The sequence below is a fragment of the Alternaria novae-zelandiae genome (genome assembly GCF_023758075.1).
Source record: "Alternaria novae-zelandiae strain BMP 2774 chromosome Unknown scaffold_3, whole genome shotgun sequence".
In the NCBI taxonomy this organism is placed as follows: domain Eukaryota; kingdom Fungi; phylum Ascomycota; class Dothideomycetes; order Pleosporales; family Pleosporaceae; genus Alternaria; species Alternaria novae-zelandiae.
Window position 1 is genome coordinate 1,077,607 of NW_026056963.1, and position 23,897 is coordinate 1,101,503.

The 23,897-nt window shown below is 52.5% G+C and overlaps 8 protein-coding genes across 8 annotated transcripts; 7 read left to right on the plus strand and 1 right to left on the minus strand.

Annotated features, from left to right (window-relative positions):
- Positions 1 to 2,724: 2,724 nt before the first annotated feature.
- On the plus strand, positions 2,725 to 3,456 carry J4E88_002333 (uncharacterized protein; the record flags this gene model as incomplete). The annotated part of the gene is made up of 1 exon (XM_049395998.1): positions 2,725 to 3,456. One exon carries the CDS (start codon positions 2,725 to 2,727, stop codon positions 3,454 to 3,456), a length of 732 nt encoding a protein of 243 aa, XP_049258402.1.
- Positions 3,457 to 4,475: 1,019 nt separating this feature from the next.
- Positions 4,476 to 5,911, plus strand: J4E88_002334 (uncharacterized protein; the record flags this gene model as incomplete). The annotated part of the gene is made up of 2 exons (XM_049395999.1): positions 4,476 to 4,798; positions 4,849 to 5,911. 2 exons carry the CDS (start codon positions 4,476 to 4,478, stop codon positions 5,909 to 5,911), a joined length of 1,386 nt encoding a protein of 461 aa, XP_049258403.1.
- Positions 5,912 to 9,441: 3,530 nt separating this feature from the next.
- On the plus strand, positions 9,442 to 12,140 carry J4E88_002335 (uncharacterized protein; the record flags this gene model as incomplete). The annotated part of the gene is made up of 6 exons (XM_049396000.1): positions 9,442 to 9,449; positions 9,516 to 9,842; positions 9,905 to 10,764; positions 10,816 to 10,966; positions 11,026 to 11,440; positions 11,493 to 12,140. 6 exons carry the CDS (start codon positions 9,442 to 9,444, stop codon positions 12,138 to 12,140), a joined length of 2,409 nt encoding a protein of 802 aa, XP_049258404.1.
- Positions 12,141 to 12,623: 483 nt separating this feature from the next.
- On the plus strand, positions 12,624 to 13,275 carry J4E88_002336 (uncharacterized protein; the record flags this gene model as incomplete). The annotated part of the gene is made up of 2 exons (XM_049396001.1): positions 12,624 to 12,792; positions 12,863 to 13,275. 2 exons carry the CDS (start codon positions 12,624 to 12,626, stop codon positions 13,273 to 13,275), a joined length of 582 nt encoding a protein of 193 aa, XP_049258405.1.
- A 1,494-nt stretch (positions 13,276 to 14,769) lies between these two features.
- On the plus strand, positions 14,770 to 16,203 carry J4E88_002337 (uncharacterized protein; the record flags this gene model as incomplete). Its single annotated transcript, XM_049396002.1, has 1 exon — positions 14,770 to 16,203. The coding sequence occupies one exon, from the start codon at positions 14,770 to 14,772 to the stop codon at positions 16,201 to 16,203; it is 1,434 nt and encodes a 477-aa protein (XP_049258406.1).
- A 19-nt stretch (positions 16,204 to 16,222) lies between these two features.
- J4E88_002338 (uncharacterized protein) lies at positions 16,223 to 17,671 on the minus strand (the record flags this gene model as incomplete). Its single annotated transcript, XM_049396003.1, has 4 exons — positions 16,223 to 16,303; positions 16,360 to 16,915; positions 17,008 to 17,312; positions 17,363 to 17,671. The coding sequence occupies 4 exons, from the start codon at positions 17,669 to 17,671 to the stop codon at positions 16,223 to 16,225; spliced, it is 1,251 nt and encodes a 416-aa protein (XP_049258407.1).
- Positions 17,672 to 18,967: 1,296 nt separating this feature from the next.
- Positions 18,968 to 19,855, plus strand: J4E88_002339 (uncharacterized protein; the record flags this gene model as incomplete). Its single annotated transcript, XM_049396004.1, has 1 exon — positions 18,968 to 19,855. The coding sequence occupies one exon, from the start codon at positions 18,968 to 18,970 to the stop codon at positions 19,853 to 19,855; it is 888 nt and encodes a 295-aa protein (XP_049258408.1).
- A 3,059-nt stretch (positions 19,856 to 22,914) lies between these two features.
- J4E88_002340 (uncharacterized protein) lies at positions 22,915 to 23,313 on the plus strand (the record flags this gene model as incomplete). Its single annotated transcript, XM_049396005.1, has 1 exon — positions 22,915 to 23,313. One exon carries the CDS (start codon positions 22,915 to 22,917, stop codon positions 23,311 to 23,313), a length of 399 nt encoding a protein of 132 aa, XP_049258409.1.
- Positions 23,314 to 23,897: the final 584 nt, after the last annotated feature.

Here is a 23,897-nt window from a genome sequence, read left to right on the forward strand (position 1 = left end):
ATGCCATTCTGCCTTCACACTCAACAGGCCATCCGTTTTTCTCACAAGACACATCAAAATTCGTGTGCTGGCTGTCGTTTCGAGCTGCTTGACGAGTGTGGAATGTTAATGTTCGTACTACTGGGATGGTCAGAAAAGCCAGCCACGAACACCAAATGCCGACGTAGTCTTCAATAACACGTTCCTCAGCATGCAAGCCAGATGATACATAGACTGGCCTTGCCAGACGTTCTAGCCCACTCGACCACATGGAACAACTTCAGGCGTCCAGCAATACCGGCACTGTGGTAGCGACTTGTCTTTCCCGTCTTAGTATCAGCGGCAGAATCTAGGGTAGGCTAATGTGTTCGTCGGGTAGTTCGCATGTGCAAAGAAGATCAGACATAGCCGTCCACCTCATACAAAGAAGAAACTGAGCGGACCTGCAGCCTACACCAGGGTACAACAAGCAAATTAGGATATCTAGCGTCAATGTAGGCTCCAAGGTGGACCTCTTCACCCATAGCGAACCGATAGGCAGCGGGTACCTTCCCCGAACACCACACTGCTCTGTGCGGAGAGCACAAATAATAATCTGCTAATAGGCTCTCCTCCTGAGTTATTACCGCTCGGCCACGGCATGTACCCGAGATATGCTACAGATCGACGGCGAGCCTGCTCCAAAGGAAGCAAGTTGCCAGCTTTGCAGACTATGGTCATGTATCCGTAGATATGTTTTTGGTGGACGTCTGCATACATTGTTGGAGTCCAATGCGAGCATGTTCGCGTATTGCTCGAGTAAGCTGAAACCATCTCAAGAGGTTGACTACATGTTCAGCTCTGCTCCGAATAACTGACAGTCGGTTGCACTGCTTCCAAACGATGGACCGAGATGAGTACAGTCCGCATCCGTCGTATTAGAGGCATTGCACTCGCATCTGCAGCGTGAGGCTGAGGAAAAAGCATAGTTGACCCGGACAGAGGGGCAGAGCCGAAGCTGACGGGCTAGCACGTCTGCGCATGATGAGTGTAAGGGTAAAACATGCGAGCTGTGTGGTTGAACCTGTGAACTTGGAAGCAGTCTCCTCAACAAGGCCATCGGCAGGGCATGTATGGCTCATCGATTCGCAAACGTGGTTTTTCCTGTACTTCGCAAAAATGACGAGCATCTCGAGACATGAAACGTCGGCCCAGCCCTATGAAGGCTAGGAGGCTTACGAATCGATAAGCGTTACTCACACCCTTTCCCTCCGCAGGGCGCGTGCTTCAGCGCTGGGCGGGAAGGCTGACATGTTGCGCGCTGGAGCCTATCAGGGTAGCATTGGAGCGGTGTCAGAGCTGCATCATCGCGATGGTATGCCTCAAGTCAGGCAGATCGAATGTGGTATTCATGCAACACAGGATGCATGGTGTTTTGCGACCACTGCTCGAATAGGGCAAGAGGGGTACCACGCCCGCGGTAGGGTCTTTTGATGCTAATCGGTGGATAAGGTTTCGTGGCCGCTGGACGTCAGCCTCGGGCCATCTGTCGACCGATCTTACATCTAGTGCCCATATACCGCATATCGGAGAGGTGGCCTAGTCTGACTTCAGCAAGGCGAAGGATCAGGGCCAAACTCCGTGTCTTCGTACAGTCTGATTGCGCCCCACCCGACAGACTCGCAAGATGGAGAGCGCAAGATCAACGCCGGCCAGGCTGAAGAAGGCTGCAGCCGATCGCGAATGACGGAGACGTCGTGCTTCCTAGGTGCAAGCCATGCCTCTGCAGCTGGACTCGAGGCTTGCTGAGACACCAATTGGCTCCTTGGATCGGCGACTCTTCGTAAAGCAAGCAAATTCCCACGCTCGCTGATTCGTCCAAAGCCTCGGCTCCGCTTGGGCCAGCCCAAAGGCGTCTTCCGGTACAGGCCCGGAGCAAGGCTGAACAAGGAAATAACGAGAGACAAGTGCAGCGAATGCTGATGCTGCCTTGCCAGAAGCATCTAGAGGGTGTCGTGATGTCGGGTGATGATGCGATGTGAATTGTCAATGTCCAGGTTGCTCCCGGGCTGCGAGAGTCGGTCGCGAGCCGGAACATCGAATTAGGAAAAGCATGACCAAGCCATGAACCACAATGCTCGCTCGCCCTAGCCAGCCCGCAACCCTCCGCTTTCTTGGGCGTGCAGTTCGTTGCGAGACGGAATGATCCGAGCAGGGTTTGGACGGCAATCCTTCGTTCCTTTTGATTATCTGGCCCAGCTGGCCCAGAAACCGGCCCAGCTCAACAGGCTGCGTCACCTGATTCGCCATGGCCTCAGCACACGTCGTTCAGCCTGAGGCAGGAGACCCAATAGGCACTCAGCTCGCCAGCTTGCCGTTTGTAGCGTGGCTTGCAGCTCAAGGCTCGTCCACTCACCTTGGGAAACGAGGCTGACTGCGCCATTCCAGCCTCGTGCGCACTCCACTGGGCCCAGCGAAAATCGGGATATCTTGCTGCCTGGCCCCCCGCCCTTTCTAGATCGACTTGGAAACACATCACACGTCCCTAGTACCCCAGGACTACACCTGCCATTCTCTGAACCTGTCGGTTTTAGCTGCCGTTAGAGCGACAGGACGCGCCCCACCAAGCGAGCCTCCCCAACACTCAGCTGTATCGGACCGTGTGACGGACTTGCACAGCACTACTGGATTTCAGCCTGGTCGGAACCTACCTGGACTTCATCTGGCGCCCTCAAGTTGATGCCTCCTACAAGAACCAGAGCCAGGATGAAAGAAGATGCGGCGACCACTACCCCTACCGTCACGGATACCAAGGCTAGCGAACCAATAGAGCCCGCTCCAGCACCAAGGGAGACCATTGTGACAGCACCTACCATTCAGACGACGCCTGCTACTTCGCCCACCTTTGAAGCAAATTCGAAGCCTCCATCTCGCAGAGTATTGCGACTAAAGTGTCCGCTCTGCGGGGACTATCCCGATGGCTTCCGCAGTGAGCATGAGCTCCGACGTCATACCAACCGTGTCCACAAAAAGGCACGTAAAGTCTGGGTGACCATCGACACTTCGCCCGACAAGTCGTTCCTGGCCAACTGTAAGGCGTGCCAGACCGGAAAGAAGTACAACGAATGCTACAACGCCGCAAGTCACCTTCGACGCATGCACTTTCACCCCCACAAACGCGGTGAAAGGAAGATGACTGCAGCGGAGGCTCGACGCGGCGGGAAGCCTGGCGACTTGGATCCCCCAATGGAGGTCCTCAAAGCCAACTGGCTGCGGGAAGTGGACGAGATACTTGGAGACGACAACGAACCTACCGAGGAGGACGCAGCATCTACATCCTTATCGCCGACTCAGACTATGCCGCCGCAGATACAGCCACAGCTGCAGGCGCAGATTACTCCAAACAAGGCGGAAGTAAAGGCACCACCGACGCCAACTACACCTTCCACTCGGTCGATGGCGATAGATAGCATAGTTGAAAAGCAGAACGCTGCATGAACGCGGGCGCATATTAGATGGCGTATGGAAGGAAACGCCGATCCGCATTCTCATGTAGGCATGTTGAGTCGTGGTTCACCAGACGCGAGTCTGACAAACGGACTCGATCAATCTGCATTCTCTGGCATTGCTCTTTCTGCGGATGCGCCAACTGTTTCGCCCGACAGCGCTCGGAGAGTCGGGAGTCGGGACAGCGGTCGTCTACGAATAATGCCGATCATTACTGATTGCGCAAGGTTGATCTTGGAGGAGACTCGGAGCGGTAAAATGATTTGGCGTTGACGGGGTTGACGTTGGATGGCGGCAGGCTGTCGTAGATGTGCAGCAACTGCACAGTAGTTGGGTTGGATTCTAGGCGGCGGCAACGTTTCAGTCTGACGGCGCCGTCACAATTAATCAGATGGATGTGGGAGGGTGGACTATTCTTCGTAGACCCGCATTATGGGCTGTTCGATGCTGCGTTTATAGTGACGATCTTGTAGTACATACATAGTATGAACAAATGACTTTGAACATGAAGTCTAGGAAACGTAAGAATTCTTCGACACGATTAGTTGTAAAGAGAAGAGAGGAGTGAAGGAGGTCCGAATAGGATGTGAGGTGCAATTAAGATACATGCCGATCAACGAAGGGGTGGCGGAACGGTACACCCGACTCAAACGGCTCGTGCGCAGCAATTTGAGTGCTGCATCGTGAATCCTTCGCAGCCACCACACCACCGTTGCAGCCACCACGAGGTATGTCGCTGACGTGTCTACCATGCCACTTTATACACGAGGCTGATTGTCCTGTCTAGCCGCATATTCCTCCGTGCGTACGCCATCGCCTATTATGCGCTTCCTCGCTCTCCGATAGCCTTAGCCTTGCCCGCGGAGTCTTAGATCTGGTCATGGCTGTGTCGCCTGCACACGCTCACGTATCACGACTCGTTACCGCCGCAGAGACAGTGCGTGCCACTCGCGAAACATAGTGTAGAACACAAGGTAGGGCTTGGGGTATATCACCCACATCGGCGGACTATGGCCTTTCGCCGCGCATACGGTAACCTGGGGAGTTTATACAGCATCCCGCCCCCGGGCGCTGTGCCTTCGTTTGGGTTGACTAGGCCGCAGTATAATTCTGTAAATCTGGGCAGCCTCTACGCCCGCAGCAAGTCTAAGTTCCCGACTGGATGGGCATACTTTGAGGATGGGTCTGTTTTCATACTTCCCTTTGCGTGGTTCCCTCACGATACCTTCGAAGCGCGCATGAAGATAGCTGCGCAGTTCATAAGTGGGCCGACGCCGAAGATGCAGGAGATACGGCGAGAGAATCCGCACATGAAGCGCTTCATCATTATCAAGTGAGTACCACGGCTTGCAGTCTGGATGTATGTGCTAACAACCACACCAGTAAGGACACAAGACAGTTACGCGAGAACACATTCCGCATTCTAGCTCGTAACGCCCAAGATGGGCAGAGAGTGTCTGTCGCCGACCCGCCCTTCGAAAACGTCGAACTGACCCTCGACCCCACCGAAAGTCGCCCGATATCCGCACGCTTCAACGACGCCCCCCAATTGAAATTTCAACACAGATTACGGAACAGTGAGGCTCTGGAGACGTTCCGCGGTACATTGGTCGATGGCGTTCTACAGCCAAACGTCCGCCTGGGGAATGGTCTGCGCTTGTCCAACAAGCCGGAGATGCTGAAGCCTCAATTGACCGCAAAGAGGCGGGCGCGAAATCACGAGGCCGCTAGGCTTCGCGAAAGCGTCGGCTTGCCTCCAAAGGCACCCGCAAAGCTGCTTGATGGGCTGGATGTGAGGTCTTTGAGAGACCGACCTCTATCTACGAGCTCAGACAGGCGCAAGCCTTTCCCTCGAACACCGCCTCGAGACCGCGATCTAGAGCTTCGAGAAGCCCATTTGGCCTTAAGGGAGCGCGAGCTCATCAATCTACAACAGCAGCTCCTACGACAGAAGATGCGCATCCAGAACTCTCCGCCCCGTCGAGAACGCCATCCTCGATCTCAGCCCCGCGACGACAACTACACAAACACGCATCGAACACGCGAATCGACCGAATCACGCACTTACACGGAGTCGGATTCCACAGCCGCAGAGATCGAAGCAAGGAGAAAGGCACTCGAACAGGAGGAAGAGCTTCTAAGATACAAGCGCAAGGCATGGCTTCTCGAACAGAAGCTGGCGGAGGCTTCAGCACGTCCTCCACGTTCTCCACGTAGACGCCCAGCTCGCCAGTACGATGACGAAGCGCAAGACTACGACGACACACGATATTCTACTGAAGTTCCACTCGAACAAGATGCCTTATCGGATGTGCAACATGACGAGGGCGCCGCAGACGGTCACAATCTAGACAATTCGTCACCGACCGAAGCGCTTCAGAGCTTAAGATCCCGTATCCAGCTTCCTACGAGACAGACGATGCGATCACATCGGACGCCACGGTGAATGACTATGAAGTCTCTTGGGCACCAGTCCTTTACTCTCACGAGCCGACTACGAAACGATACCGCTGTGATCGCAACGCGAACGAATAGCATAATACTTCAGTAACCGAAGAAACGACTCTCATACGATGAGCACGCATGTTGTTACATCAATGTACCATACTCGGCCATCATATGATACCCTGTACGAACGACTATAGATGCAACGATAGATAGACTTATTAGAATTATACTTCACTCTTATCTCTTCTTCCGCGTACCGGGTCATACTCACCCTGACAGAATGCAAGAAGCACCAGGAGTGCACCACTTCCAAGGTTAGTAATCTTTCTTGTTTGCATAAAGTCACGGATGATACCGTGCCTGTTAGATGTCCGACACTTGAATGGTTCGATCGTGTCGGTTCGGGTACGATATCCAGTAGGCCTACACGTCTATCTCAATCTCTCGTACCCCGAGAACGGGGTCTTGGGATCAAAACTTCAAGGAACGTACAACGTCATCACGTCCAATCCCGATGACGCTTGTTCAAGCACCATAACGGGAAACTATCGCGCCAACAGGGAGCCATCATGTCCATTTTACGTACTATGTCCGCCAAGCACGATAGAACGCTGCTCGGATGCAAACGGGGCCGTCAGACTAAGAACAAGACGGGTCAGGGTATCCCTTGCGATCGAGCGGCATGGCAGGGGAACCAGCGAGTGAACCACGTCAGGGCAGTGATCCGAGCATCTTGTTCCTGGGAAAACATTAAACATTTAGCTTCCATAGACGGCGATGCTCCAGAAGTAACTGGGTAGGTTATCAAATCTTGCATGTATTTTGATTTCATAACTAGAGAGTTATCAACGTGCCCGAGGGAAGAGGAGGATATGATCCACATGGTAAGGCCTTTTGCAAAACTCATGTGCTATCGAGCGGTGCCTCAGCACGCCACAATCATCTTGGCCCTCCGCAAAGTCGCCGAATCCGTGTTCTTGCCTTCGCCGACGTACTGTTCACTCAAAGCTTGCAGCTTGCTCCACCTTCAATTGACCTTCAGGATGTGCGCGCGCCTGGAGAGATAATGTATCACGAGACCGCCAAGTTGTCACACGTATCATCGACAAATGAAGTGGAAGATCAGTGCAGAGAGTCACAAATCTACCGCCAGTTAATCTTTGGTATCAAGATTGTTTAATGTACAACGACATAAACCTAACAATATATTCGAGGTCTTGCAATATGTTGTCTTTATAGCAGGACCGAAGTGGTGGTTTGTTCGCCAATTGAAGTTGACGGACACTTCACCGGGATGCATGGGAACAAGAAACCGAGGAACATTGGGCTATGCTGTGAACGTTGCCTGGCAGTGACAGATGACAATCAAAGCTAGAACCGTGTGGCTTATCCAAATGAAGATCGCTAATCGGGATCGGACATGTAGCAAAGAGGCGTAGATGGTACGCCGCAACGATGCCCAGGTGTGGGATTCTTCTCTTATATTACCGCAAATGTACAATGACGCTGTGACTGACAAGACGAGGAATCAATGTTGCGATTGGTAGAAATGGCAGAGTGACAGAGCGACCAATGCACGTGGCGGCCTGGGGTTCAGGACAGAAGGTTTGATCTAAGGTTTATCGGCTGCTACCGACATCTATCTAGGGATCTGAACTAAGATGACGGAATCGCAACACCTGACTAGGACACAGCCGAATGTTGGTAGCCCGTCACCCCGTATACCCGAGCTGTCGAAGGTTTCCCAAGTTTCCCAAGATTCAGGGGAATTCATCGATTCTCTTCGCGACAAAGCTAAACGCGCGGGCATCTAGATTTCGGATCTAGGCGCAACTCTACGTTGGCCTGCATTTCGGCGGGGTTGGCCGTTGATTGGCTGCTCACGTGGTGCAGGAGAAACCATCGGCTTCCAAGGTTCATTGCGAATCTAGTGAACATTAGCATGTACTGTCGACCATGAGCGCATGACGCTTGCCCGCGCGAAGTTGTCTGCACAGCTCCAGCCCACATTTCAGATTGCATGCGACAGCGTCGCCCCACGACACGTGCCGTCTGGACACCGCACCACGTCTCCACTGCCCGCAAAAAGGAACAAAAAGCTGTTCGGACAATATCCCAAAAGCAACCGACTCCTTCGGGCATTAACACCCTGCATCGACACGTCGAGTCGAGGCCACCCATGGCTACCGTGGGTCCACTGCCATACACGTCATGCTGTAACGTTGTCGGCTCGGTTGCAGTAGCGGATAACAGAGAAGGTTATTACGCCGCTGAATCGCCGTGGTGTTCAACACCAGAGCAACCTTTGCTGGAGTGGAGTTTCGCACCCTTGTTCCAAGAAACCCACTGAATGCGACTGACTTCCTTAAACGGAGATCTGCAACTGCGAGTAATGCACAGCAAGCATCTGCCACGTCGAGTCAGAAAACTCCACAATCCGAACGCGACACCACACCACTCAAGTGGAGTCCATGTTCGGCTATGAGCATTTGGAGAGAGGCCTCGTCTAGGAGATAGTCGTAAGCCGGGGATTCATTCCCGTCTTCTCTAGCGCAAAGTTTGCGGGAGGCGCGTCAAGTTGACAACTGACAGCTGAAGAGGAAGACCAGGGCAGTCGGAAGAGCATCCCTTAGGCTGGTTATCTACCCCGAGGGTGTTGTATACGAAGCACGGGCGGCTGCAAACCTTTGTCTGCACAGATCACGGCTGCAGACAGCTAGATCCAAACCCTGGTGTTCCTCCAACGGACGTGTCCAGGATTATGACAATTCGACGTGTCGGATGCGAAGACCGACCACACACAGGAACACATCACGATTGCAGTTTCTCTTTAGCCATGGCGGTCTGCAGATTTGCACAGGGATCAGGTGTTGATGTAAGGTATGCCGCAAGGTGCACAAAAATGTACTCGTGGCTGATGCGGGGGGTTGGTTATGCGACGCCCAACCCCCAGCTTTGTTTCGACTGCGACAACATCGAATTGTTGGACCTGTCAGCATCGTGAAGTATTCCATCGTAGATCTCAGCTTACAGCGCCGATAGCCGGCATACTATCGATAGCACCCGGAACCCCTGTCTTAGGAAGCATCCCTATTTGAGCTCGTCAAGCCTCAATCCTTCGATCATCTGCCGCGGGAGGCAAATCTCACGATCGCCGACATCTCATTGTGCCTTGCATTAGCCCACACTATCGGCGCAATCGGCATCCTTGCGGCCGGAACATTAGCCTACCAGACTAAAGCGATCTTTGTTGTGTCCAAAGGGGACGCCGGCGAGTCGACGTCGTAGCACCACCAGCCAGGCACGCCAGGCGACCGACTAGTACCCAACTATCCAGCGACAAGGGACCTATAACGTGTCAGCGGTTTTTGGCTTCTCCGGTATGTTTACCCTACAGAAATTCTCTCTTCGTCATCGATCTACAGCTCCCCTTCCCCAACACGCTGTGCCGCCCCCAGTTATCAAACTTTCCCACTTGTCCCATTTGCTTTTTTGACGGCCGCAACGTGGTAGCGTTCCACGAATACAATGGCCCTGTTTAAGAACAAGATGCGATCAGCTCACGGAGTGTTCTCTTCTAAACGGCCTACTGATCCTGCCAGGACGTCGAATACCACTATCAATTCAGCCAAAATGGGGAGCTCAACCGAGTTGGCCCCAGCGTATGTCGATAGCGTCATGGCACCCGATACGGATGCCCACCCCAATGTCACCAACGGCAGTGGCGGTGCGTTTAATGAACCACTGGTCCTGGACTTTGCAACCATGCAAGATGCTTCTGATTCAAATGCAAGGAGTGCCCCTCTTTCACCCGTCACTAGACCGGCTGATCCCGAACGAAGAGAAAGTTGGCTTTCGGATGACGAGACTGCTCCCGCTCCACAGATAGACTTTACAAGAAAGGATATCCATATCCCTTCCCGCACCAGGTACTCCCCTCTTCTCCCCCTTCGTTCGTTCGTTCCTTTTACTCATCCCCAAATAGTTCCAGCACCCCTCAGGCCAACAAGAAGCGCATATCATTGCAACGGCGACTGAGTGCAGAGCCATCTTCGCCTAACAACGGACGTGTAACACCAGACATGCAACAGACGCGTACCCGAAGTATGTCACGCACATCTAGTGCCGTGCCACAAAACATACTGTCCTCACGAATCCCCATGAACGAACAGCCGACCACGATACGAAGCTCAGCCGACTCAGTCATATCATATGAGTCCACCGCCCCGTCTTTCGCAACGCGACAACTGGGTCCTCTCCAGCAAAAAGCAGATATCATCGAGGACGGAGACCGGCTATCGCCATTACTGGAAGATGACCCCCAGTCATTCGATCTTGTCTGCGGACCCATCGAGAACTCACGATCACAATATTCTCTCGAGACCAGATCAGAGCAACTCTTTTCGAGAGAGCATCTAAAGGCCATCTTTGCCGACACTGCATCGCTACTACGGTTTACGTCATTCCTGAGCATCGCCCGGCCCAACTCGCTTCCTACTCTCATCTACTACCTCGACGCACTGAAAGCGCTACGAGCCATCAGCTATGCCAACGCCGTCGCAGAAGCCCTGGAACCCATTCAGGGCTTGGACTTCACCGAGACTCCAGCGCGGACGACCATGAACGCAGTGTTGGAGGAAAAGGCCAATCGGGCCTTTGACGTCCTGGTCCGTGACGATCTTCCGGCTTTCATCACCCACGTCTTCATTCAAGTGGTTAGCGTGAGCATTGCGAAACGCGTAACAGGAAATTTACCTCCGATGCTTCGTGAGGCTAGCGAGGGTCTGGCCGAAGTCTTCTGCCTGACAGACCCATCTAGGACTGATAACCCGATCATCTTTGCGTCGGAAGGTTAGTTTACCGTTGCGCCTTGAAACTGACCGTTGGTTAACGTGAAACTAGAATTTCACCGCACGACTCAGTACGGCGTTGGGTATGCCATCGGTCGCAACTGTCGCTTTCTCCAAGGCCCGAAGACGAATCGGGCCAGTGTTGAGCGCTTTGGCACAGCGGCCCGCGAAGGCAAAGACCACAGCGAGGTGTTCCTGAACTAGTAAGTGCCGAGGTCACTCTTGCGACTTCATTGGTGAGCATTTGTTGACTTCAACACAGTCGCCGTGATGGATCGCCATTTATGAACCTTTTGATGATTGCGCCTCTTCTTGATTCGCGGGGAACTCTACGATACTTTATTGGCGCGCAAATCGACATCTCTGGTCTCGTAAAGGACAGCACCGATCTCGAGGCTTTCCGGCGCATGCTCGATGAAGAGGAGGGCCAGAAAGAGAAGGAGCCTCAGAAAGATGAATTCCAGGCGCTCAGTGAGATGTTCAATAACACCGAGTTGGACACCGTGCGCAAGTACGGCGGCAACATGCATAGAGAACATCTGGAAGAACAGGACGATGCGAGCATGCAGCACAAACCCAGACTGCTGATCCAGGACCAATCGACCTTTGACGTTGACAGGGCTGAGAAGCCAGCGATCAACAAGGCAGACGGCAGGCTGTCTGGCCCATACAAACACGTAAGTAGCTGCCGTTTCTACGTGACAATGCGAGGAGACTGACATAATTTAGTACCTCGTTGTGCGCCCGGCGCCTTCCCTGCGTATTCTCTTCACATCCCCATCTCTCCGTGTCCCCGGCATTCTCCAGTCGCGTTTCCTCGATCGCATCGGCGGAAGTAACCGGGTCCGAGACTCCCTCAGCGACGCGCTTGCAGATGGGTCGCGTGGTGTCACAGCGAAGATTCGCTGGCTGCCGCACGCCGTATCAGACCTCGAAGACTCTTATGAAGAGGGCCGACCCAGGTGGATACACTGCACTCCTCTGCTCGGACAGAACGGATCTGTGGGCGTCTGGATGGTGGTCCTCGTTGACGAGAAGGAGCACTCTGCACCGCATCGCAGATTCCGCCAAGCACCGCCCATCCCCAACGACATCCGCGGCAACAGCTTAACGGGAGACAGGCGACCCTACCAGACCCCTCGATTCGATGAGTATGGCAACGATACCAGTAGCCAGCGTACCCCCTCACGCGGCGCGTCTCCTTATGCGAACGGCAATGGCGTATCCCGTCATTACGACAACTTGCGCAACCCCTCGACTCCGACGCGAGCGCAAAGCCCAATGACTTATGATCAGCGTGGAATCCGATCAGGCGCGTCGTCGGTCAAAGACTATGTCAACGGGGCACAGGCTAGTGTTGATTCTTTCCGCATCTAGCACTGCTGATTCCCTTTCAGGAAGAGGAAGAGGCAGCGTTGGGAACGGCAACACCGGTTCGCATGGAGATAAGAGACGGCGCAACAAGAATATACTGAGAGAATACGTCATGAAGAGTGTTGAGACTGAGATCGATCATCGCATCTAGAAAGAAGATGAAGGATATATAGACCGGGTGGTCGGGCTGTACTGCGCTGTTGTTCATCTGCTCTATACCCATTCTGTAAACGTAACTTAAGCATAGCATCGATAGCGGCGTTCATTTTCATATGTCCATAATTCTTAATATACATCACAAACAATGTCAAATTAATAGGCAAGTGATAGGGCACAATTACGCAAGAGCAGGCCAGCGAGTGTAAGCGAGTGTTCGCCGCGGGAGTGCCGCCATGCCATCATCCCTCCAACACCTTGCATCAACAACAACCCCACCACCACCCCCGACGTGTCGCCGCGTGCCTAGACCACGCTCCATCTCCCACCATGGCGACAGTACGGCCAATGCGCCCAACCGATCTCCTTCGAGTATCCCAATGCAACCTTGACCACCTCACAGAAACATACAACATCGGTTTCTACCTCGAGTACCTGACAAAATGGCCCGAGCTATGCCAGATAATAGAAGGCATGGACGGCGAGATTGAAGGCTACAGTAAGACACCAGGCAACCCTTGTTCCTTCTCCATATGAAGACGCGCAACACCAACTAACACCGCCCTCAGTCCTAGGCAAACTCGAATCCTCGCCCTTCGACCCCCCGATAAAACCCTACAAGCCCTCCACAACCGGCGTCCAATACCCCAACTACCTCCCCTACCACGGCCACATCACCGCCCTCACCGTCGCCCCCTCCGCGCGCCGCCTCGGCTACGCAACCGCGCTGTCATCTGCGCTCGAACAATCGTCCGATGCGGCCAACGCGTGGTTTGTGGATTTGTTTGTGCGCCGGAGCAATGAGATTGCGAAGGAGTTGTATCGCAAGATGGGGTATAGTGTGTACAGGGTTGTCAAGGATTATTATAATGATGGCGAGGATGCGTTGGATATGCGGAAGAGTTGTAGTAGGGATAAGGAGGGGGAGTGTGTTAGGAAGGATGGGGAGGAGTGGGAGGTGGGGGCTGAGGACGTATGGTGAGGGGTAGGGGTTTGGTTCTATCTTCAAAGGGACGGAGAGGTCACAGGCGTAGATTGGGAAGGAGGATGCTGTATATACCCCAGTGCTGTGGAATTGAACGACGGATAACGAATCATGGTTGCACGATTGTTATTGGTATTGGGGGATAGCTCATGTGAGTGAGGAAAGCATACCTTGCTTCCGGCTGCTAATAAGAACACAGACCGAACAACTGTAAGAGAATAGTCTTGACGAAGCATAACGTCAGTTGCCAGCGTAAGAACGGGCGTGTTCTGCTCCTGTCCAATTAAGACTTCCTCGACACATCCAACCTACTGTCTGGAACACGTTGGTGTCAAAAAGTGCTTATCCCATCTACTTGCCTCTTCCGCCAATCTACAACACCCCAAGCTCCCAGTCTCAAACCCAAGTTCCGCCTTTCCTCACTACCCTCCTCCACTCGTCGCAGCCCCACCCTCTCAGAACAGCCATTCCGATTCCAAAACCCACACTGGAAGTAACGTGCCACAACCGTGGAGCGCATCGGTCATACGGGATCTCGACAGCCGGGATGCAACCGTCCGCGTCAAACGGAGTTGCCTCTCCCGTGAATACGAGTCTCGGGGTAGACGAGAAAACGGAAGGGGAATTGCGTTTGCAGTGCCGCTAGCAGTGGGATGTTGGGTTCGCGATGCACGTTTCCGTTGCAAGACACTTTTGGACGTGTAACCTTGGATGGAGGTACAACCGAAGGACTGGTTGGTCGGTGTTGAGTGAGCCAGCATATCGTAGGAGTGGTCGTCTGATGACGATGGGGATGCGCAGTGAGCGCTATAGTAAAGATACTGGTTGTGGGGAATCGTCGAGAGAGAATGAAGGGTAGTAATAGATCTCCGAGGACAGTAGGATTTCACACAATTTGGCACTTCCTCATCGCAATATTATATGTAATCAAATGAAGGATGAATATAGTATGAATATGTTCTTTACAGCGGCTGGCACTGAAGAGAGATGGAACGCGACAAGAGCCCTGAATGCTGTTGTAGTCCGCAATCGTGTACCTAGGTGGCTACTTTACACCAACACACAATAGAAATGCAATAGCCACGCACGCAACGTATGCATCTATTAAACTATTTGCACTCGTCTCAGCACAATAACTCTTCGAAATAGTTGGCCGTATGCCACTTATCCTTACTTGCTTATTGTGACAATAGCAATCTTTTCCCTCTCACTTCATACCTATTGTGCGGCGCGAGGACATGCCTGACGCCTAGCGTTGTTCCCACGAGCTTCTCTCACTTTTGACTCACAATCCCTATTCCCACAAACACCGAGTCCGTATCCACACCGCCAAGCCTCTGGTCGATATAAGATCTCAGAGTCGGAGCAGCTGCCATCCTTCTACCTTCTACCTACTACCTTTAATCTTCTACCTTACATCTCACACATTACGACCAACTTCCACTCCACCCACTCGCCCGCCGACCACTGATGCCTGGATTCCAAATCAAAATGTGTCTCAGCATCAACTTCTCGCCCAGCGCATGGCAAGACCCTCTCTCCATTCAACATTCTTTCATCGAGTACATCCGCGAAGCTGCGTACAAGTATCGTCTCCAATCAGCCGCTCACTACAACATCCCTATCGAAGTATGCCAAGCCACCCATGCCTCGAACCCAGATCGACTTGCGGACATCGACAGAGACTTTATGCTTTACGTGGGCTTCTACAACTTCGGCACCGACCCTGTCTTCGCCGTCTGTCGCCCGAAAATCGCGAAGCGTGGACGCGAAAAGGGAAAGGTCGTCAAGGGAGCTGTGCAGGTGTGGATAAGGAACAAGTTCGTACCAGTGGTGCGGTTCTTTGAGGCTGAGTTTCCCCCGGTTGATGGGCCAGTGGCCGACGAGATCATGTACCAGTGGTGGCATGCCAACGGTCACACCTTTAACTGGACCGGACTGCCTACCGAGGTCAAAGAGCGAATCCTACAGTTCTGCATGCACCAGTCTCCGCCACTACCTGTTCAGAAGAAGTCCAGGGGTCGGGTCCGCCATATCACGCAAGGTGCACCTGAGGTCGTCGGTCAGCTGGGAAAATGGGCGTCTCTTCTCACCGTGTCACATCAAGTCCGCGCTATCAGCTTGCGTCTGTGCTTCGCGGGAAGCAGCGACTTGGAGTTCAGCAAGGGACTGTGCATCGTTGCTGAGAGCGTGTTCAGCTTCAAGCGCAGCATTCGCAGACTAGACAAGTATCGTCAATTGACGGAAGTGAACAGTCTTCCGAACGACGACAAGAACTGGGAGCTCGAGCAGACGTACAAGTCTTTTCCGAAGCTTTACCCACACCTGAACCGATACGCAACCTTCTACCATGGTATCCGAAAGATATACCTCCAACTCTCCTTCATTGACGGCCTATATTTCTTCAAAGTGACCGCTGGTTCTTTCGCGCAGCACCTAAAGCCACGTCAACTCAACTACGAAGTGTTCGAGACAATTCCACACTTGAATGAGTTGATATTCAAGCTACCAGATGCTACTGGATATCTGGAAGACGATTTCCGACAGCAGCCAGTCAGCATCTTTTATGGCGAACCATTCAATTGTCCCCGTACCCTGCACCGACTCATCTATGAGAGCGCGGCTAAGGTTTTGGCCCCGTACAAGGTCGTCAAGTTTCACGGGTTCATGGACGAGGAAGAGCAGGTTCGATTCTTGAAGCTCCGCGACGTCGCTAAGAAGAGTTTAAGGATTACTACTGAAGAGCTGGAAGAGCTATACAAGGAAGGAATGGGGGGAATAGAGCTGGGAGAAAGTGTTGTTCCTGGCGTTGAGAAGAAAGAGGTTGTTGAAGAGGTGCGCGATATCATCTATGATGAGTTTTGGCCGCCTAAGTGTCGCTGTGAGAGGTTGTGCCGAGACGTCATTCATTCGAGCTATGACTGAGAGCGAGGCAGCTACAAGCCTACCACTTCGTGTTCAGAGCCTTATCATGTAACAGCCGGCTGAAAAACATGAAAGCTGATCCGATGAGGAGCGCGGAACCCTGTTGATTATCAGTGCTTGCATGGGTCATGTGCCTATACTTAGAAAGCAGCTTACCGAAAACACAATCAACCATCGATACCCATCCTTTGTGTCGTGATCTGTGATGAGTGCGCCCCCAATAGGCGTACCAACAAGACTCGCGATAGCGATAACGCTGTAGAAAGCTCCAATGCGCGCTCCCAACTTGTCGTCAGGTGTGATGTGGCCGATTATCGAGGGCGGAAGAGCAGTGACATTGCTAGTCAAGAAACCGTATACGCAGACAAAGAAAATAAGAGTAGCCATGGAGTTGCCAAGGAGCCATAGGAAGAGACAAAGGCAGCCAGAGATGAGGGTAATGGGCCAGAGTAGGTTCAGCCTGCCAAGTCGGTCTCCTATGAAGCCTCCAAAAGTTGCGCCGATGATGCTGGAGCCGTTCAGCATGCACAAGAAGTAGTCGCTGACTTTGTTACCAGGGTAGACTGAGTTAGCATATGGCTTAAGATAATACGCCGGGATCCAAAGGCCTAGTATAGCAAGCCAGGTTCCAATGCATAGTACGGCATAGCGTGTGTCGAGGAATCCTTTGAAGTCGATAAGCGAGCCGAGCCCTTTGCGATCCGGTTTGCCACTGGGCTTGCTTGTAGAGATACGTAAAGCAACTAAGTAGCAAACACTGAGACAGTTAGCTGATAGAAGTCTGATGCGGCGGCTGTGACATACGCTATCTTGACAGCAGCCAGGCGTAGCGAGTTTGGGAAGCCCAATCTGGGCAGTAGTTGATCGAACATTAACGGGAAGCCAATCCCGCCCAGTGCCGACCCTGTAGATACTAACCCCATAGCCAAGGCACGTCGCTCTTTGAAGTGCTGGCCAACTACCGTGACTGCTGGCTGTACGCCGAAAGCAATGGTAAAGCCCATCAGCAAGCCTTGCGTCATCAGAACCAACCAAAATTGTCCAGGGTGTATGAACGACAGTATGATGAGGGCCAGCACAGTGCCAGCGCCTGAGCCAAGGTAGAGGTTCTGACTATGGTGTCAGTCTTCTTCAAGGAGTGACGGGGACGAGTACTAACCGTAACGCCATATCGATCGCAAAGAGCACCAGAAAGAGCAGCCAGTAAGTTCATGAGCGCCATTTGAACCGTCCCAATGAATGCGATAGTCGATGGTGGCGTCTCTTTCAGAAAGTCGCTGCTATAGTAGTTCTGGAAGAAACCAAAGCTGTTCATAACCCCAAAAGAGGCGTAGTACACCAGTATGGAGCCGAAAACCGTGAGCCATGCCGCACGCCCACCCTCGCGCACCTGTAGCTTACACGATTCGGTATCCGTACTGCTTTCGGTGTCGTGACGTCCAAGGGTGTCTATGGTCTTTTCGGTCATTGCGTAGACGTTGAGAATGGCGGGCTCAAGGTAAAGATAAGAGGTTGATCTGCATTCTTCACCGGTCCTTCCTCCAGCACTATATAGGCTTCGTTACCCTCCCACATAATTTATCAACATAACGAGGTCTAGTGGAAGCCGAGCTTGCCAGGTCATGAGAGTACGTCGGAAGGGAAGTACCGTTTACGTTAGCCGTTCTACCCATAGCCCCAGTATACGCTCTTTCTGTTGGCTTGGTATGTACGTGATCGTCATAAATCGTGTCGGAAATGTGGGTTCGTGAACCTTGAACTCATGAAAAGGTTGGCATGATCGTCATAAAGCCAAATGCTGTCACTATTGACGGGTCGGTGATCGATTTGAGCATGGCTGCTGGCGACGTAGCAAGAGAACTGGTGGATACGTACAGCTCGGATGTAGCCCGAGACGTTACGTGCGGAGTGTTTTCAGGCTCACTGGCAATGACGCCTTCGACGACAGTAGACATGTCATCTCGGCTGCGGTATGCCTCTGGTGAACATGACTCCAATGAACATGCTAGCCGCTTTGTGCTACACATGACGGAATGCTATTGGACTACTTGAAGCACAGCTCCACCTGTGTATTGACTGATGATGCCCAAGAAGCCGATCGTTCCTGACAAATAAGTAAGCTGGCAAGGTCAAGATATCGTGCATCTGGCATGATGGTCGCGGCCTTCGTCTCCTGTACGTCGTTCATGAGCGACATGCCAAACCTGTGTCTCTCGTTCAGTTGCACAGAAAAGTCAGATGTAATCTCTCCTTAATGTGAGGACTTGGTCGGCACTGTAATAAGCGGTCTCTTTCGCCGAAGTTTGTGAATGAGCAGGGCCGGCCGGGGATGTTGGGAGGTTATTACTGTCGCAAGCCAAACGTTCACTGTTATCCGACCAGGCGGTTGGTATGCAGAAGGATTTCAGCAAGATCATGAAGTGTTTCCACGGCGGTTCTGAAGAAGAAGTGGTGCTAAGTCCACACGGTTCAACGTTCCAAGGATCTCGTGGCCTCCAGGGCTCGCACCCTGCAGACAGGACGCGACTCCGGAATCGTCAAGAACGGCCGCCCGTTGAACAGTTTTGAGACGAAGGGTATGATTACGAGTAATTTGGGAAGTTATTTCGGTCTCTTCAAAGGTGGTCGGCGTTGTACATGCGGAGAGCGGGCTGTGAGTCCGGATGGAATCAGGGGATGAAGGTGCGATGGCTCACCTGGGCACGGGTCGGGCACGGAAATAACTACTAGCGCGGCGCTAGTTCGGAAGTACAGCAAACCAGCCATGCCTGCACAGGTGCCGACATCACTATCGCATCTTACGAAAGCTGGCACGGTACATATCAGGATGGCCGACATCAAAGAGCCCCAGGCCACGATGCCTGCTTGGTTCGAACAAAACCCTTCACACGACCATGTTCCTCCCGAGACCCAGCGGCTTCTCGAAACGTGGAGTGGAATCCCATCAGATGACGTACTTGATCATGTTGTCCAACTTCGTGAGAAAGCCTGGAAGGTTCATCCATATCCTTGCATTGGGCAGTTTCGGTTTCTCGATCCCAGTTTCTCCGAGCTCCCGGATGAGCGCAAAGAGATTGTTGAACGCCTACGCAAAGGTCAAAAGCTGTTAGACATGGCTTGCTGCGTCGGCCAGACTATTCGTACGCTTGCGAACGATGGAGCACCGACTGAAAATCTATTCGGTTGCGACCTACTACCGGAATTCATCGACCTGGGCTATGAGTTGTTTCGGGATCGAGAGAAGCTCAAGACGAGATTCTTGACAGCGGATATCTTCGACCCTCAGTCAGCGCTCACGGATATCCAAGGTCAGATGGATATGGTGTATGCAGGGTCATTCTTCCATCTGTGGGGATACGAGAAACAAGTCGAAGTCTCCAAAGCCGTTGTCGCGTTGCTACGCCCTCAACCAGGCTCTACGATACTCGGTCGACAGGTCGGAGCCACCGAGCCCCTCGAGAAGGACGGTCCTACAGGCACGATGTATCGACATAATGTTGAAAGCTTTCAGAAGATGTGGGAAGAGATAGGCAAGGATCTCGGCATCAAGTTCACCGTGGATGCCAAGCTCAAGCCGCTGGGTAAAGACCATCTCAAATTCCATCTGGACGACACTACAAGGCGGCTGTGGTTTGTCGTACGCCGTGGATAGCGCGCTTCATCTCTACACACCGTTCAAGGAAAGCATTAGACGCCGATTATCAATACATGACCTAAAAGTCTACGTTGTCTTGTCGTTTCACTAGCTTTCGTCGTTGTACTAATGTGGACTACGGACTACAGCGCACACATTCGCTCTCTTCCTCGCATAATTTGGTTGCTTCCTGGACCGTTCATGAGAATACTCAAACCAAACTTTCCTAAACCTTCCTATGCACCGCTGTCGGTGCGTCCGCCTCGGTCCGTACCTGATCAGGCATAGACTTTAGGTTATTCGAAGTGTCTGGCCCGCATCTTCTAGTACAAAGCCGTACAAATAGCGTGGATTCAGGAAGTCAGATCAGATCTATATGCATCTTAGCGAAGAGCTCTAATGCAAAGTTCCGCACCAAGTGGACATTGTCGCTATTTTTGCGCAGCAGCACTAACATATTCGCTCAACGCAGTCTAATTTTGCCGGGATTCGTAGGGATAAAGGGTCCAACTACGGCAGCCCTGTCCGCGCTTTACTTTAAGCCTAATTCCCCATACTTTTCGATATTTCGCCTTCAATTTCGAGAAGGTTGCTGATTGGCCAATTCACTCTCGGACCGTAACATCGGGAAAGCCACCTGCCTGGCTGCAGGAAGAAGTGCAAACTTCTGCTCGGTAAACATCAGTCGATCAACATCTGCCGGCGGGAGACGGTCACGTTCTCGTGTTCATTTATAGCGGTAGCAGGAATGTACGCGTTCTAGCCCATCTTGACCGAGCCAGAACACCGAGGCAGACAAGGGGTCTGTGGTTCATCTATCCAAATGAAATGCGAGATGCAATACTCAGCTCAGCCGCTTCGTTAGTGGGAAAACGTTGCAGTCGCAGGTATAGATATTGTCTATAAGACACGTACGTCCAGCATCAATCCCGGTACTAACTCATCCCCCCGAAGTCAACTTTTAGCCAAGGCCAGAAACGACATTATGAAGTTCTCCATATGTTTTGCGGTAGCGCTCACTGCGAGTGTAGAAGCGTCTAGTCGCATAAAGAGGCAGTTTGGATATCCTGATGGTATGAACTCGTTTCGCACGAAGACAAAGCAGTCTAACACCGTCATTAGTGGAAGATTGTGGATTGGATGCGTTTGAAGGGCATACGTCTGAAGCGGCACTCTTCTGTAGCAACATCCTCCGTTCGGGAACCGCAACTTCTACCATAACCAGTGGCGTTACCACCACCACTACTACCACTCGGAAAACCACGGTGACTGTTCGCCCAACACCTACTTCTACTCCAACACCCAGCGCCACCCCTAAACCGACGCCCTCGTCTACGCCGAGGCCTACATCGTCATCGACTCCAACGCCTTCTTCGTCTTCGACGCCCAAGCCGTCTTCTTCTCCAACACCCAAACCATCCTCTTCGCCCACTCCTATACAGCCTTCTTCCACGATTATTTCTTCGACTCTCGTCTCGAGCCCATCTCCGTACGTCCCCGTAGCCCAAATTTTCGCACACCGCAAATAGCTTACATCTCCACAGCACGCCCACAGGCACACCAAGCTGCGGCATTGTAGCATACGTCAAGACCACGCCAGCCTACTACTTCGAGTCCAGCGGTACGAAGAACACGTTCCAAGCCTGTAGCGCGCTCTGCAAGGCCGATAGCAAGTGCCTGAGTTTTGGCTACGGTGAAGCCAACTGCATGCTTTTCGACGTTACTGCGTGAGTCTAACTCCTGTGCGTAGTCCCAACCTCTTGCTGACTGTATTCGTAGTATCGACAACACCAACTACAATCCCATGAGCCCGTACACATTCTACGATGCCGCATGCCCCGCAGAGCTACCGGTACGTAAGCGTCAACTGGACATCTCGCTTGGTTTGCCAGGGGGCATCCATATCTCGCTTGGCCTCGGCAGCGGCGAGATATCCTCTGCATGCTCGTGCTTCATTACGAGGGGCCCAGCTAGTACGACAGTCACAAGGACAGTTTCCAGCGCGGTTGTCAGGACGAGCACTGTGACCAGCACTGTCACGAGAACGAGGGTCCCTGGTGCTGAGTGAACTAGACCACGGGAAGGAAGGACGGGCTGTTGACGAAAAGACTGAGATAGTGTTGCATATTTACTTCATTGTTCATCGCGTGTCCCCTTCCTGTTTAGATTGTCAGATCCAACGTACTCTCTGAACTCAGCATATCTCCACGGGCTTCTGGCTTGAATGCCTTTCTACCACCCACGAGATGCATGCGTGCTACCATCTCACGGATGGTGCTGCAGCTGCATGGCCGCGCATCAACTGCCTTGATGGCCAGACTGGACATCGCATGGTCCAAGACATCATGATCTGCGAACCATTCGTCTTGTTCCAACTATGCTGTATGTCCCTCGTCTTCCTGACGATGGCCCTTTGCACATTTGCTGAAAGCAGCTTCATTGCGTATGTCACAGCACGGCGGTCTTCGGGTCGTAGGCGCCGGCGCGCTCGACGTGATAGTTGTGCTGCTACGCGATATGTCTGGGGTTTTCCGTGAAATTGCCGTTCATATTGAGTCTATCGCGCGGGGAATATGGTCGACATTGGAGGGCTGGAGATCGAGGAAGGCGTTGGGGAGAGAGAATAGACTATGTTCTTAGCTGTAGCCTGTCAGCGACTGTACGTATAGATGCGGTGGACTATATAACATACTTTGTGTAGGTCGTTAGCGTCGCAGTCGATACTCAACGAGAACATGCCTTTGACGATGTCTCTTCTCATTGTCCAGCGCGCATTTCAGAGAAGTCGCGCTTCGTCGCGAACGGGAACGCGTCAAACGGCTTCACACATCGCGACCGCAGCGTAGCTGCAGCAATGACAACTCAATAAAGGATCCATTGATTTCCTAGTTCGGCTTTGGGGTCTGTCGCACCAGAGATCGACCAAACGATCATCGTACGGCGTGTACATGGTAGACCGTTGATCCCCGTGTGGATGAGGGGCGACACCAGCGACGAACAAAAGCTTAGCTCAGCCCCATCTACATACAACCTTCCCCCAACCAACCACCCACCACAAAACCAACACATCCCCCACAATGGCGCATTTCTCCCAAATCACCAACCTAGCCGAATACGCCGCCTGCATCAAAGCCACAGCCGGAAAAACCGTCCTCTTAGCCTACTGGCCGGAAGACGAAACCACTAACGAGGTAGCCACGGCCCTGCAAAAGCTACTCCCGTCAACGTCCTACGAACAGTACGATGTAGTCGACATTTACTGCTTCGACATGTATTCACTGCCTGATCTCGGCAATATGCTAGATGTGAGCTTTGTGCCGACGCTGATGTGGTTTATGGATGGTGTTATGGATGCGATTGTTTGGCATGAGGGGTGTGCGATTGAGGGGGAGAGTGTGGAGAGGGGGGTTAAGAGAGTGGTGGATAGGATTAAGGGAGGGGATATTGCGGGGGAGGATAGTGATGATGATTGGTAGATGGGCGGGGTTTGGAAGAGGAGGATGAAGACTTTCTCAAGCCAGAAACCTCTTGGAGAAGCACGAAGAAGCCTGGAGACGGATATTGCATTTATTGAGTACCGGCTTGATAGCAACTCCTCTCGACTCCGTTACGATCCCTGGAAGCAGAATTGTTCGACATGGAGCTCGGGCCAGTGCGGCCGCCTTGGACTTATGCCACGGAGTTCTGGAGAATAGCCTCTGTTCGATTGACGTCTGTCGACTGGAGTTTATCACTGGCAAACAACACATCTTGGTAGGTCCTCATTCTGGCCAGCTCTTTCTATCAGCTTTCTTACAGACACCAAGCCAGTCGAGCCTAGCTTGCCCCTCTCTACAGTATCAATACTAGCAAGAGTTGCGGCTACCATTCTACTGTTGAAGCAATCTATGACATTGAAACACAGGCTCCAATTTGTGCTTTCTGAACTCTCAGTGACTGCACCATTCTGGCTCATGCTGGCCTTCGCAAAACATTATAAAGAACTACTCTCTGCTCCAGCTCCGTGACAACCTCTGCCAACAAGCGGTTTGCTTTACCAAGTTCTAGAAATCTGCGATCT